Source organism: Zootermopsis nevadensis, unplaced genomic scaffold, assembly GCF_977971745.1.
Source record: "Zootermopsis nevadensis isolate Lab colony 2312 unplaced genomic scaffold, Znev_1.0 Znev_ptg000002l, whole genome shotgun sequence".
In the NCBI taxonomy this organism is placed as follows: domain Eukaryota; kingdom Metazoa; phylum Arthropoda; class Insecta; order Blattodea; family Termopsidae; genus Zootermopsis; species Zootermopsis nevadensis.
In genome coordinates this window covers 15,185,193-15,199,330 of record NW_028259134.1, presented here as the reverse complement: position 1 = coordinate 15,199,330, position 14,138 = coordinate 15,185,193, and the positions used below count along the sequence as shown (strand labels likewise).

The following is a 14,138-nucleotide window of genomic DNA, read 5'->3' as shown; positions in this document are numbered from 1 at the left end:
CGATAATCATCCCACCACAGAGCTCAGACACATCTGAATGACAAGAGATCGATTCCCGGCAGGAAACACACCAAGCCAATTAGAACTGAGGGATCATTCCTTGAGATAAAATGGAGAGAGTTTAATGAAAATCGGTCAACTAGACAAAAAAGTTGATTGGGGAACACACAAAAATCAAGATGATCATGCAAGTTTACTTTATAAAAATAATGGAAACTGGGCTAAATAGAAAACCAGACTGTTTTGTTGCTTGGCAACCATTAAATTCATAACGCGATCATGATGGTAAATTGGAATATATATTTAGTAGATTGTCACAGAAATTTCGTAATTTAATTGCTTCACAACACTCTGCTTGAAAATTCAGTCTAAGAAAGAGCGCTAAAAGGGGATATTTGGGCCTCCTTGCATAAAATGGAATTTGTATCAACAGCAACGGTACCGTAAAGTGGTCTGTTCGGTTACAGATTCTTAGAAATCACTTATTTTGCGTCATTATCAATATGTACAGTGATATGGACGCTAAACTTTGCTGTACCATAATAATTTGAGTCATCGTGCCATCTATCCTACACATTGGAACTACGACCCTCGCGGGGGAATAACAAACTACTTTCTTTTAATACAACTGAAAAAAAAAAACAGACAGCAGACGAATTTTCATTTAGTTTGACAACTAAACATAAAGTATTACAAATTTAGTGGACAGAAATGCCATCAGTAACAAGCGTAGAGATTATCTACAGTAACTATACTCAAGGTCAAACGTCCAGAATGAATTTTTAATGTGATTCAATACTGGAAGTCACATGACCAAGTTGATATCACTGGTTTCTACTTCACAGCAGTGAGGGAAATCCCAGCTACAGCATTCAGCGAGGTAACATGATGTTGGAAAGTCGAAGGTAGACTACAGTGGGCTATGTAATGAGGAAGACGAATTCTTTTCGGGTTTTTTCGTAGTGGATATGCATTAGTCGACATCCGGGAATTTTCTTTTGCAGCAGTAGACTGACTAGTAGTCTGCATCAGAAAGTGCACGAAGCAAGTTGCATTCAAAGTGTAAAAGAAGCAATTTCAGGCGTTGTAATCTGAATAACTGGCAGCAAAGTAAGTAAGATTTAATGACAGCCTTTCCAAGTGAACTGAATTCTGCAGAATGTGTAACAGGGCGAAATTTCAATGAATAAAGTGGACGTAAAAGAAGACTGTGTGTGCTGAGTTTGGAGCTAGTGAATAGATCTGGATCATACTACATACAGCCTGCATCAAAAGTTCGTAGAGTTTTTTTTTATGAAGTTCAGATTTAACTTTAGGTTTCTTAAAAACTGCTACAATGTGTCGGTACAACGTGTATCTCATGTTAATACAGTATCTTTGGGGGAAGATTTTGTTAATCCTGACGATATTTCAGGTATAGAATACATTTCAAAATTACGGTATTCTGATATTTCAGTTTACAGCGTAATCATACTACTTTCAGGCCAAATTTCACAAGTTCAGCCAATAAGGAATTTCGGCATCGCTATCTTCCTGCAACTTTTTGCGTTTTCCATTTTTTCCTTCTCATTTACGGACGAAATATTAGGGAAATGAACAGCAATTATGATTTTGTCGCTTGTCTTCAAATGTGTAAATAACACGTACCTTTCCACATATTAATGGAACAATTTTGTTGGCAGAGCCACCTACCGGCAGAATTAGGAACTACAGCAAATGTTGGCACAGCTACGTACCGCAGACGTTTTGTAAAAGCACGACCTCATGTAGCATGGAAACGTTTTTGTTGTGGCGAGATAAATAGAGTGTCAAATTTTGTGGAAACATTCAACTCGGCGTGCTGCCGGGTACATGCCTGCAGTCATACAAATTTGTGATTTTAAAAAGGCCTTATTTTGCTGGGGTGGAATATCCATATGAAGGGGTGTTCACCCTTTAAAGACTGAGACACAGTAACTGGAGATTTAATTTGAAGGACCACATGATGCCCACTGTAATTCCAAATAACATATTCTTATTGTCGTAAGCTTATTAATATTGTTATTCAACTTAATGGAATAAATCAAGTTGCACAGGCCCCAAATACATCTTACAGTTCATTTAATACCAGGAATAATAATAATAATAAATTAAAACGCGTAGTATTTGATTTTCACTGACATTCCAGAGGCGTTCTTCTTACATCACATAGTTATTGTTGCGATAATACAATCACAGGTTATTGTTGCGTAACTATGTTCAACAATCGAGACTTCGGTTCCCATGGACAGACCCAAAAGTGGTCTGTGCTCCCCATGAGCGTGAAGAATACGTACTAATAATGCACACAGTAATTTCAAATTGTTTAAAGCGTCACTGCAATGACTGGCCCAAAGGCGACATTGTCTTGACAAGTCCCTTTGTAATATGATTATTAACACCTGTAAGTATATTCCTGCAGACGTGGCTTATTTACAAAACGAGATTTTACCGGACCTGGATAAGGAACCGTGGCATAAGTAGAGGGGCAATACTTTAGATTTGTGTTTTGAGAGATACCGATTTGAGTATCGGCCAGGCTATCGACTATCGTGACAATTGTTTCTTGGTTTTACTCAATATTTTGGGATCGATAATACCGAGGTCTGCCGGTGCACAGCATGGGCGCAGACTACGTGGGTGCCCTGGGGCGCTGGCATCTACTGAACAATTTTAAGGGGTACTAAGCACCCCTCTGAAGTTACCTTCATTTAACTTTACACTATGCCCCCATAATTACTTTTAATCAACATAAGTAGGTACTCATTTGGGCCTAGACATTTTTTTGTTGAACATTAAGTTTTCCATAAAACTTCTAGCCTCCACACTCCGGATAGACATTGTTCTTTGTCCAGTTTTTTTGTTTGCATTATAAGGAGTATGGCACAGGATTTGTGAATGCCAGTTTGGTATAATATAAATCAACAACACTTGCATGGTTTTGGATATAATTTGGTGGAAATTAATTTCATTTGTATATTTATGGTTTCCTTAATGATGTTAGTAGCTCAGAGTATATAGTGTAAAGTGAAAGGATGATAAAAGAACAAGTTTTAAAAGGGTCTTCGTTATGCCACATCATCAGCAGGACAACCAAAAGACATGACAAATGCAATAATGATAGCAAAGGTAAAAGGTCATTGTTGTAACAGTGATGAAAGACATGGCAGACATGGATGGGCCCATATGGTGTTATTCAGTTGCATTAAAGAAGCGCCCAATTATGAATTGGCTAGAGTATGGAAGAAGCTTGTCACAGTGTAATTTAAGGTACTATCTGCACATGTGCATGGAGAAAATTAATTTTAATTTGTTTCAGAATGCTGAATGAAGTTCTCCGCTATCATAAACCTGACACATGGGACAGTGTGTCTTATGGTCAACAGCGGTACCGAAAAGTCCAAGTGTTTGGTGAGGAATATGACAAGATTGCAGGCAAATTCACACCTGAACTGAGAACACATGTTCAGATGATTTATCGTGTACAGAACCCCTACTTATACGGACGATATAAATTAAAAGTTGAACAACTTCAGCTCAAGGGGCAAGTTTATGAGGTGTGTACTTTACAAGTATAATGAAAGATAATTGAAATATCCCACCCCCAAGATCGAGACCTGAATTCCCTATTAGATAGAAACTGTCTATAACAGGGAATTGGGTTTTTTTGCACGTCCGTCTCTTGATGGTACCAAATGAACAATGATAAAAACAAATGAAGTTTGTCAAAATGTCACTTTCAAATTTCTTGTAGTTCAGGGCTGTCCTAAAGGTGCAAAGGGAAGAGCTTAGACATGACTTAACTTTGGCCTGAAAGTAATTCCATTTTTCAAAGACCAGTAAATATTTCTTGTTATTATTTAAAGTCTTCTCTTTGTGTGTTTCAGTAATACAAACTCAGTTTGTTCACGTTCTAAAGCAGTTTTTTCAAAATCCTTTTTATACATAATATCAGTTAATTTAAATGTTTTATACACTATATTTTAGAATATTAACATAGCAGGGGACTTGACAAAGGCCCAACTTTCAAAAGAGACTGGGACTCACCTATCCTCCTACCAACAGGGTAAAGCATGGCTGGGGCGTGATGCTGACCTCTCACACCCCCATTTATGCCAAGGTCAAGAATGAGTAGGAGTTATACCTCCTCTACCCAGGATATGCTGTAATATTGTGTTGTAAGAGAGCTTTATTTTATATAATAAGATGATCCATATCTGATTTAAGCACAGTTATATGTTGTTCCCATGTACCTACACCCTGAAATATAAGTGAGCAATTATTGAATTATATTTTTAAAGTTTATATATTCATTACATAAATTGAAAGGGATCCGCAGTGGCCGCGCTGTCTGAGGTGTGGGCCTTGTGCCGCTTGGTCGCTGGGACCATGGGTTCGAATCCCACTCAGGCCATGGATGTTTGTCCGCGTTTTTCTGTGTTGTGATGTCCTGGGTACAGGTAGAGGCCTTGCGATGGGTCGATCCCTCGTCCAAGGAGTCCTACCGAATGTCTATAGATCAAGCCAACTAAAAGTTGGGACCCGCAGTGCTCAGGCACTTGAAGAACGGGTTGTTCCCAGTATAAATTGAAAGAAACTCCGTACTTCATTAATTTTTCATAACAAATTTAAACCATATTACGCTAATTTTTAAAATATTGCAAAAACAGACAAGGTTCACAATGAAATTAAGAGAACTTATTTCTAAGTGATTATTTTATTATTAATGCTCATAAACTATCTTCATTTTACTAATTTCCAAAGCATTGAAATATGTATACCACACATAAAGCAGTCACTTTCCTATTTGTTTTGTTTCAGAAACAACTGGGTTAATGAATCATAGTTTATTTTACATACTCTTGAAGTGATTAACTTTAAAGTAGTATTTTCATACCCAATTGAGCCGCTTATCTTTAATCCCAAGCCATTTTACTGGATATTCAGTTAAAAATATCATTAAATTATCTGAATATGTATTAAGCCCCAAATAGGTTCTTGTATCTCCACTAGTTTTGTTAATTTCTTATGAATAAGGATATAACCTGTTGTCAGCATCCTGATATCCATGTGAACTTCTTTGTGGCAGAAGAATATCTGCGTTATCCACATTTCATTACTAGCAATGAACACTTTTATGACACTTCCATTTTTATTTAATTTTTCCTTCCATGTCTTAGGTTGATTACCCAGGGTAGCATTAAAATCCACTCCTGCTATGACACCTATTTTATCAAAATAATACATTGTATAAAAGTTTAAAATTACTTTCTTCCCTTTTCTGGGGGCATAAACAGTAGTTATACTTAAGTGCCCTCTTGTCACTTTAATTCTTAAGGTAATTATAAAGTTATAGCTATGAACTCTCTGTTTTAAGAGTATTGCAGAACAAAATATATTTGTGCAGATTTTTTTTTTTGAGACTACTACTACTACTACTACTACTACTACTATGTCAGTTGCAACATTTGTGATTCTTCTTCAACTTCTGGTTCGTTACGGGAAAGGCATTTTACATTCCCAACATCAATCTTAAATCTTCCAGTAGTTCTTAAGCATTTGTTCCTACCCCTTGCAGCTGTGATTTATATTTGGGTACGTAACCGTCTTCTGGGTGGTTGTGCTGTGTAGTCACATAGAAGTTTACCAATGTTTCGGAGGTCTTTGCATCCTCTGTCATCACCCTAATGATGGAGGTAGCAAGGACCTCTGAAATGTCTGTAAACACCCACCAGATACATAGCGCTACAGCTCAGAAGACGGTCATCTTCGTACTCCCTGCAGTGAAAACTTCAAATCCTACTTGATTTATATTTGATACATCTAGCTACGGTTAGTCTGAGTAAGAAATATATTTTGCAATTATGGCTCTTAGTTTTGAGTTTTGATTATGATTATTAAGAACAACAATAATAAGACTTAACCTCCAGTTTCTTGTGATAAGGTTAGTTATCTATATTTGTAATCTGTTAACCCATATTGGAATTTTTTATTATGTGTGTCCAGGAAACGTATTATCATCCAATATATGAGGATGACATGAATGTTGTCATGGAATACAACTGTGATTTTAGACGTTACACACATGCATCCAATGTGCAGCATGATGGGAAGAGGCCAAGATTTTATAAGTCTGCTGAAATGGCAGAAAGAAATTTCACCAGCAGCAATAAGGCGCTTGTGGTGGTAAAAGTTGTTTCTACTGACATATCTTCCTCTTCTCATTGCTACAAAGCCTGGGACACTGAATATTACCCAGAATATATAGTTGTTTTTACTCATTAGCGATTTGATATAAAGACAAAGAAGGTTGTAACCAGGTGTGACAACAGAATTTTAAAACACTGGTGCACAAACTTATTTCAAGCTAAAATTGGTCATGGTTGAGTTCATGAGCAAAAGCACTTACTATTTTGATGTGGATATTCGAGAGTGTATAAGAAGGCCTTTTTTTTGTCATTTTATATGTATTAAAAGAAAAACATGGCTAAATTGTGATGGTGCTAGCTTAAGCCAAGAAAGGTGCACTTTTGTATAGTTTTATAGGATTAAATGTTCAAACAAAATGGATTTTAGATTTTTACTTTAATATGGAATGTGAAGTATTTTTCCATAATTAGTAATGTTAGTAAATGTAAGTAGCAGTTCATGATTAGCTTATTACTGCATGTCTCATGAATAGTAATCAGATAATAAGGGAGATGCAGATTAATTTTATTTAAAGCAATTATTTTCAGTTAAGTTCCTTGTGATCAAAGAGAGAGGTTGGTTTTGTCTTCTGTAAATCATAATTGTAAAATGTCATACTGTATCAGTGACTTGTTTGTTATTTTAAATGTCACTTCTAAGTCCTCGAAATGAAAACTGAAATTAAAAATAAGAATTTTCCTTTAATATCATGGAGCTCCTTGTGACCCTATGCTATTTAATGGTGATAGTGCAATGTGACAATATGTGAAAACATTAAAAAGAAATATCTGAATTTTCATATTGTGATAATCAAGGTCCTGAATTTGAAGCCAGTAAAATCAACAAGTTGCATTCTATGTTTTTTAACACTAAATATAATTATTTTATACTGATAGTGAAAACTAAGTAAAATATATTTATCATTTAATAATATTTGCTTGTTTTAAATGCTACTAAAATATACTATAGTCACTACAACTTCACAGCAAAACTTGTTACTTTGTTCAAGTACACTAAATATGTTTCTAGAAAATTTACAGACAGATTTTTTTTCCTTTGTTTAATTTCAGTTCATGTTCTGCAGTGTGTTCTGAGATGAAAACAGAACTACGTTCAGGATTTCAGTTTGAAAAGACAAAAAGAGAGGTTAAGAATCTATGTTTTTATATCACCATCAAGTGATCAGTTATGAATATTTTCACTTGGCCTTCGCAAGCTAAATGTGATCAGAAAGTACATCAGAAGAACAATGCCAGTACTGTGTATTTAGTTAATCAGCTCTTTTTTAAATATATATTGCACTAGCATTATGATGAGTGCAACATCTTAATAGTGTTGTGTAGTAGTACATTGATTTCATTCAGTAGTTGTTTTTGCAATTTGGTACAAGGAAAATCTGAGTGAGTTTGATTACCCTGTCATCCAAAGACTGAAAAAATGATTTCATATGTGTTTTTTAAAGTTCTCAATAAAAATGAATAAATGATACATTTGTATTTGCTAAAGTTCTTGTACATAATATGATTAAAATTACTTTTCTATTTCTGTCTTAAATAGAACTTACCAATTATGATTCATGGTGAATAATTATCTTACTTATGAAAGACTGATATTTCTACCTTTGAAAATAACCTTATTTCTAGTATGAATTACAGCATGAAAACTGACATAAAACTGGGTAACCATTAAGGATTCAACATTTCAAATTACGAAGTTAAGGATAAATGACAATTTATTATGAAAATTTTCATTTGCCTTGTGTAACAGTACACACATCTATGATTTGGAAAGTAAACAACTATATACTTTTTACGCGGTCAGAATTGGAGGGTGGGGTTCATTTGTACGTCGCTACGCACACCATGCTATAAATAGACCTATCTACGCTAGGGACATGGGATAAATGCGAAGCTGATTAAAGTAATATTAAAGGCACAACATAACACTAGCAACAACATGCAAACTGCTTAATTATTACCTGACCCACCCGTGCGGAGAACAACAAAGATGTTCCCAGAAGAGCTATCACAATGAAACACGCCGCCGCCACAAATTGGATACTGGACGCAGGACCAGTCTCAGTAAACAAGTAACATTGCAGTGGCGTGCAAGAGAAAGTATGTAATTCCTATCACTTTATTGTAGCAGTCTCTAAAGATAGGAATGAATGTCCATTCTTTCATATCTTGTCTAAATTCGTATTAGTGGCGTATGAAACTAGCAAGAAGTACATTCCACATTAATAAAAATAAAAATGTATGCAAATAAAGAAATATTTCTGGGCTGTAGTACATGTTTTGCTTTACTGAAGAGGGTGAGACCAGACGAGTATTTTTCAAGGTACTTGTGAAGGGGCGGGAATTATGGTACAAGAGTATTACGAAAAAAGTATATTAAGCTACATTTGATCTTACATTCGTGTACTTCACGGCAGTAAATGCTACTTGTTTAGAACACATTAATCAGTATGAGTAGTGTTTCACGAAAAGGCGCGATATCTGCAGGTGTAAAACAAGTATTTCGTGCGGTTCGGTGCCGTTCGTGGTACTGTGTTGAAAATGTGGAATAAGATTCCTTGTGCTAGGTCGGAATTGGAGCTTTTGTTTACCTTATGTGGAGGGCAGTGCTTCAGGTAGGCATTGTGACAAAAAAAACCCGGTGAATTATCAGCAGTAATTTGAAGGACGCACCTGCCGCATTCCGTAGAAAGGATGTTAGGTTATGTTATCGTGGGTTCCTTGAGATTGATTACAAGAAGGTTATCAGTGATTATGAAGGTGCTTGGAGGCGTTCAAACAGTTACTTTGTCGATATTTTCATGACGTGGAAGGAGTGAGATAGGAGATACTCCTTTAGTGGTGACTTAAACTTCTTTATATCTTGATTCACACTTTTTGGTAGTGGGGGGGGGGAAGATTACTAATTATCTTAATTCCAGTATAGTAAAATCCTTTCTGATATTTACCAAATATAGTGATTGACACTTGAAGGGTTTTTCTGTGTCTTGTACCTATTGTGGATATCTGAGTTTGACATGTTTCTGTTGACCTGTAGAAATTATTATAATGAGAGCAAGAATTCACTGGCTAGTGGAAGAATATTAAATTTCTTAAACAATTCTCTGCATGAGGCTCCCCCTTAAGTGCCTGTCATTATTCTAATGATTTTCTTTTGGACATAAAATACTTTCTTACTGTCTGTTTAGTTTCCCCATAAAATAATTCTATATGACAACAAATGGAAGTTGGCAGGGTAGCCAAATTTTAAAATTTCTGTTTTCATAAATGATTTGACAGTCCTCATAGCAAAGCATGATGAGCTTAGTTAGGCATAATGTGTTGAATATTTTTTGCCAATTTAAGTTACTATTTGAAGTCTAAAAAACTAGTTGTTTCTACTTCTTCAATTTTTTTATCCACATACCCTATACCTAGATTAACACAATTTTTATTGGTAGTACAAAATTTCATAAAATTAGTTTTATGTTTAAATGATGTCCATTTAAAAATGTGGTTACAGAATGTTGGAACATTTGTGAACACTTAAGGTACTCTAATCTGTTGTTTGTTGCTGCTTATTTCAGATGGAAAAGGACTGGTGACTGTGAATGGACTGGGGTATTTGCTAATCGTGTCTGGACATTATCACAGAATAATGAATCTATTTTGTACCGGGTAACAAAGTGCCCTGGACTTGAAACTAGTGATGAAATAACACGTAACACAGGGAAGAGTAATTCTCGAGTTCAGTCAGTAGCAAGAAAAGGGAGATCAATGAAGAAGCCCATGTGTGAAGTCACATATACTGAAAATGATAAAATTGGTGATACAACTAAGACCAGATCTGATCAGAGCTCTTTAGAAGATGATTTACTAAGAAAGTATTTTAGGCTAGATGTATCACTTGAAGAACATTATGCACAGTGGTCAAAGAAGGATCCACACTTCATGGAGGCTGCTGAGAAGTTTACTGGGGTGAGGATTCTCTCTCAGGACCCAATTGAGAATCTCTTCTCATTCATCTGTTCATCCAACAACAACATTGCAAGGTTTATTGCAGCATTTAATTGGTATTTTTTGCCTTTGACCAGCTGAACTTAATATGTTACCATGTAGAAGTGCTGGTGTATTAGGATGCACAGACATCACGTATAAAGAATTGTTTCTTAGATGGCTGTCTTCTGGTTGTAGCACTGTATAGTTTGGTAGAAGTTTACCAACATTTCAGAGGTTCTTGATGTCTCCATCGTCGGGGCAATGATGGAGGCAAGGACTCACCACCATGAAAACCTCAAATCCCAATTGTTTCTTAATTCAGTGTCTTTCATAGTCTTTTCAGTAGGGTCAGTTGGAAGGCTTATTGTCCCCTGCTGGAGTGGCCCTGCTACAGTGACTTTACCTTTACTGGCCTGCCCTACACACACATCATACTGCTCGACAGTTAACCATCCATTGAAAAAATAGTACACATGAATGATGATAAAAATAAAAGTAGAGTCTGAGGTGAAAATGTTTTTGAAAAAACAACAACTAATTTTTGTTTTCAGAATGATACAGTGTATGATTTAAAGATCAATATATTACATGTGTATGTGGTTTTAATAAGTACTAATATTTTTTGCAGAATCTCATCCATGGTTGAAAAACTGTGTGTTCTGTATGGAAATAAGATTGCTGATGTCAGTGGTACAGAGTATTATGGCTTCCCTACATTGGCTGCCCTCACAGACCCATCAGTGGAGAAATCACTACGAGATGCTGGATTTGGATACAGGGCCAAATTTATTAACCAGTCAGCATGTAAAATCATGCAAATGGGTGGTTCTGATTGGTTAGATTTCTTACAGAGTTTGTCCTATGAAGAAGCTAAGGTGGAACTAATGAAATTACCTGGAATTGGTGCAAAGGTATGCTGTTATATCTACTTCTTAAATACTTTGAGAATAAAGTGACAAACCAGGGATGTGATACCTTATAGGAACATTGAGAACAGCTCTGGGGGTCACCTGACCTCTTGTCCAGCGTGCACCATGGGCTCTTTCTCTAGCGTTAAAATACCTATTGTGTGAGACTCAACAGTTCACCTTCATTTTGGTACCAAGGTGGAGATGCACGGGGCTTTATATTCACTCTACTTCCACTTAAGTATAGGGACATGGTCCCCTGTATCATTACCATAAATGTGGTCTCTTATTGTAAGGGAAGGACATTTATTTTAGAACAGGATGCTCTGGTACAGTGGACGTAGGCTATAAATGAGGTTTATACAAGATGTGCAATGTGAGATGTAACCAAACAACAGTTGCATACCATGGTACAAAAATGAAATTATAAATAGGATGACCTCCATGTAATAGACACCCCCCTCCCCCAAATGATACTTGAATGAAGATCACCCTCTTTCCTAGGCCACTGATCATGCTACTTACGCAAAAGCTGTGCATGTGTGAACATGATATATTTACAGGCAGTTCATGTGTTCATTCTTGAATATACTTTGCATCAAAATTGTTAGTTGTTGTTTATGAAGCATTTAGTAGTGCATTTCAGATGGAAGTAGCAAAGAAACAACAGTTTCAGGACACAAAGAAGTGCTCACTGAGTGATGTAACAGCTGCAATTACAGTTATACTGATTTCAAACAGTGCATCAGCTACAACAGGGGGACATGACTGTAAGAATCCAGTTTTGCCATTGGTTTGTCATTGTGTGCTTGAAGGGGTTCATGTATAGTAGTTAGGATTGCTTTCTAAATGGAACATGAGTGAGAGAATTGCATACAGAATGTTGATAGGGAAACCTTTTGGAAAGTGGCCACTTAGAAAGACCAAGAAGGTGATGAGAAAATAATATTAGGATAAATTTTGGGGAAACAGGCTGTGGAAATGGAGGGTGGATGGAAACTGGCTGTGGATAATGTCCAGTGGTGGGCTTTGATATCAGTGGTTTGGAACTTTTGGGCCCTACGAGTCAGCACTCTTCCCTTTCTGTTAATGGTTACTGAACTATAACATTCACATGGATCTGTGTGATTGCTTTACAAGAATTTATAATAGGTATGTATCTGGAAGCATAGGAAGTTTGATCTAGAATAGTAACATACTGTTTACAGGTTTAAAAGCATGTGCTAAAATGGAAGGGAGAAGATAATAATTTGTATGGCTACTTCATAAGATGTTGGTTAAAATATTAGAATTTTCAAGATGTCTATGAGTTAAAATCCTTTCAAGTTATTAAGTAACCTTGGAGGTAGAATGAAGCTTTCTTGTTGCACGTTTATTGATATTTGTTGTGTAATCAGTCAGCAGAGGATTATCATGCTGAAGGGATCCCAGATTGACTATATCAGTGGAGAAGTATGACATTTTAAGACAGCAAAAATATACTTCTCATGCCAGTTGGAGTTCTGCTTATGTAGAATGCTATGTCAGAAGATGTGACTTATTTGTTGGAGGATTTATATATTTAAATGGAGTGGACTATGTGAATGTAGTTACCAACAGAATGGTGTAGTCAAACTGAACCACCTAAAGATGACCTACGATTGAAACATGATGTGTATTTTTAATAAACATTGAGACTATACTCATAAAACTTGTGTAGATGGACTGTCAAACTAATGATCAACATTCAACAGGATGCATTCCTTAAAACTCAGTTTATACATGTTTCATTTTATTACAGGTAGCAGACTGTATTTGTCTTATGTCACTTGGACACTTAGAGGCAATTCCAGTTGACACTCACATCTATCAAGTAGCAGTTCAGCGCTACTTGCCTCATCTTAGAGGTCGCAAGACAGTCACAGATAAAATGTATAATGAGATAGGAGACCACTTTAGAGCTTTGTATGGTTCTTTAGCTGGATGGGCACATACAGTGAGTATTACATGTGAAAATGTTTCTCACCTTTAGTGGGAAACTTCTAAAATTTCATACTGTTACCAAATTATGCGAATAATAAATTTGATAAAAAGTGACATGTAAACAGGTGACCTAAGACGGATTACAAACATCTAAACGTGAAGAGGAAGATAGCCAAAGAGTGCATGCTTTTTATCCTAGAATATATAGTGATTAAAAACATAAATGAACAGTAGATTATTCCCCCCCCCCCCAACTATTGTTAATGACAAGTCATACTGAAGTTTTCAAAATGGGTGTTTCAGCATTATTTTATCTGCCTTCGGTGTCTGATAACCCCATCAGTCTTTCTGTTTCATGTATGTAAGTTTACCAGTACAGTGAATTAGTGTCACTTTGGAAGAACAGTTAACTCCATGGTGTAGAATCTTTGTTGACATGTTGATAGTTACTTAGCTGTGCCTTATTTTTATGGAACTTCTAGGTTCATAACTGCTTTCTTGATAAAAATAGACAATTTTACTTTTTTCTATGAAAACAACTTGGTAAGAAGGTATGTATTTGAAAATTATATTTACCAATAATTGGTTTTCTGTTTTCAGATTCTTTTCTGTGCTGACTTAAAAATGTTCCAGGATTCTGCTAAACAAAAACTGGGCTTACATGATATAAAACCTCAAAGAAAGAAAAGAAAGCAGGAACAGGCGCTGTAATACCATTTACACACTGCCACACTGCTAACTATTTTAATTGAATTCTAGCTACTTGGTCTTATGTAAGAGTGAAGTAAAGACTAGAAAATGAAATTGTTGAACTTGCTGTGTTAAAGTAATCTTTTCATTCAGAGGTTTCTTTTTGATACTTACACTGAGAGAAAAAGTTCCACATCCACATGAAACAACAGGCATTGCCTTAGTTTGATATATTGTAATAACGTATTTAGATTTTTTTGTAGAACAGTGTTGCCTATCGACTATCCATTGTAATATTTTACTGTCACTGTCGTTTGTGTTAATAAACCTTGGTAGTTGATGAAGTAACAGAATAATCTATCAATCACTCCTTATC

The 14,138-nt window shown here is 35.8% G+C and overlaps 3 protein-coding genes across 19 annotated transcripts in view; 2 read left to right on the top strand and 1 right to left on the bottom strand.

Annotated features, from left to right (window-relative positions):
• LOC110839908 (band 7 protein AGAP004871) overlaps window positions 1-8,308 on the bottom strand; it is a 76,906-nt gene extending 68,598 nt beyond the window's left edge. For 2 of the 5 annotated variants that reach the window (XM_022084492.2, XM_022084490.2), the window contains exon 1: window positions 8,186-8,302. The gene's annotated coding sequence lies outside the window, so the exon portion shown is untranslated. Of the gene's footprint in view, window positions 1-8,185 lie in introns of all 5 variants that reach the window. The other 3 variants (XM_022084491.2, XM_022084503.2, XM_022084502.2) reach the window with 2 other exon arrangements.
• LOC110839909 (uncharacterized) lies at window positions 827-7,697 on the top strand. 9 transcript variants are annotated; one of them, XM_022084509.2, is made up of 4 exons: window positions 3,158-3,255; window positions 3,338-3,575; window positions 6,025-6,204; window positions 7,278-7,697. In XM_022084509.2, the coding sequence occupies exons 1-4, from the start codon at window positions 3,173-3,175 to the stop codon at window positions 7,299-7,301; spliced, it is 525 nt and encodes a 174-aa protein (XP_021940201.1). In that variant the 5' UTR covers window positions 3,158-3,172; the 3' UTR covers window positions 7,302-7,697. The 9 variants fall into 9 exon arrangements, with proteins under 9 accessions (XP_021940206.1, XP_021940202.1, XP_021940204.1 ...); XM_022084514.2 differs by lacking the exon at window positions 3,158-3,255 and adding an exon at window positions 827-880 and having other exon boundaries at window positions 6,025-7,697; XM_022084510.1 differs by lacking the exon at window positions 3,158-3,255 and adding an exon at window positions 887-1,110 and having other exon boundaries at window positions 6,025-7,697.
• Ogg1 (8-oxoguanine DNA glycosylase) lies at window positions 8,188-14,106 on the top strand. Of its 5 annotated transcripts, none has more exons than XM_087350899.1 (5): window positions 8,188-8,324; window positions 9,791-10,255; window positions 10,831-11,113; window positions 12,891-13,085; window positions 13,673-14,106. In XM_087350899.1, the coding sequence occupies exons 2-5, from the start codon at window positions 9,981-9,983 to the stop codon at window positions 13,781-13,783; spliced, it is 864 nt and encodes a 287-aa protein (XP_087207025.1). In that variant the 5' UTR covers window positions 8,188-8,324; window positions 9,791-9,980; the 3' UTR covers window positions 13,784-14,106. The 5 variants fall into 5 exon arrangements, with proteins under 5 accessions (XP_087207025.1, XP_021940180.1, XP_021940181.1 ...); XM_022084488.2 differs by lacking the exon at window positions 8,188-8,324 and adding an exon at window positions 8,376-8,547; XM_022084489.2 differs by lacking the exon at window positions 8,188-8,324 and adding an exon at window positions 8,572-8,839.
• The last annotated feature ends 32 nt before the right edge of the window (window positions 14,107-14,138 follow it).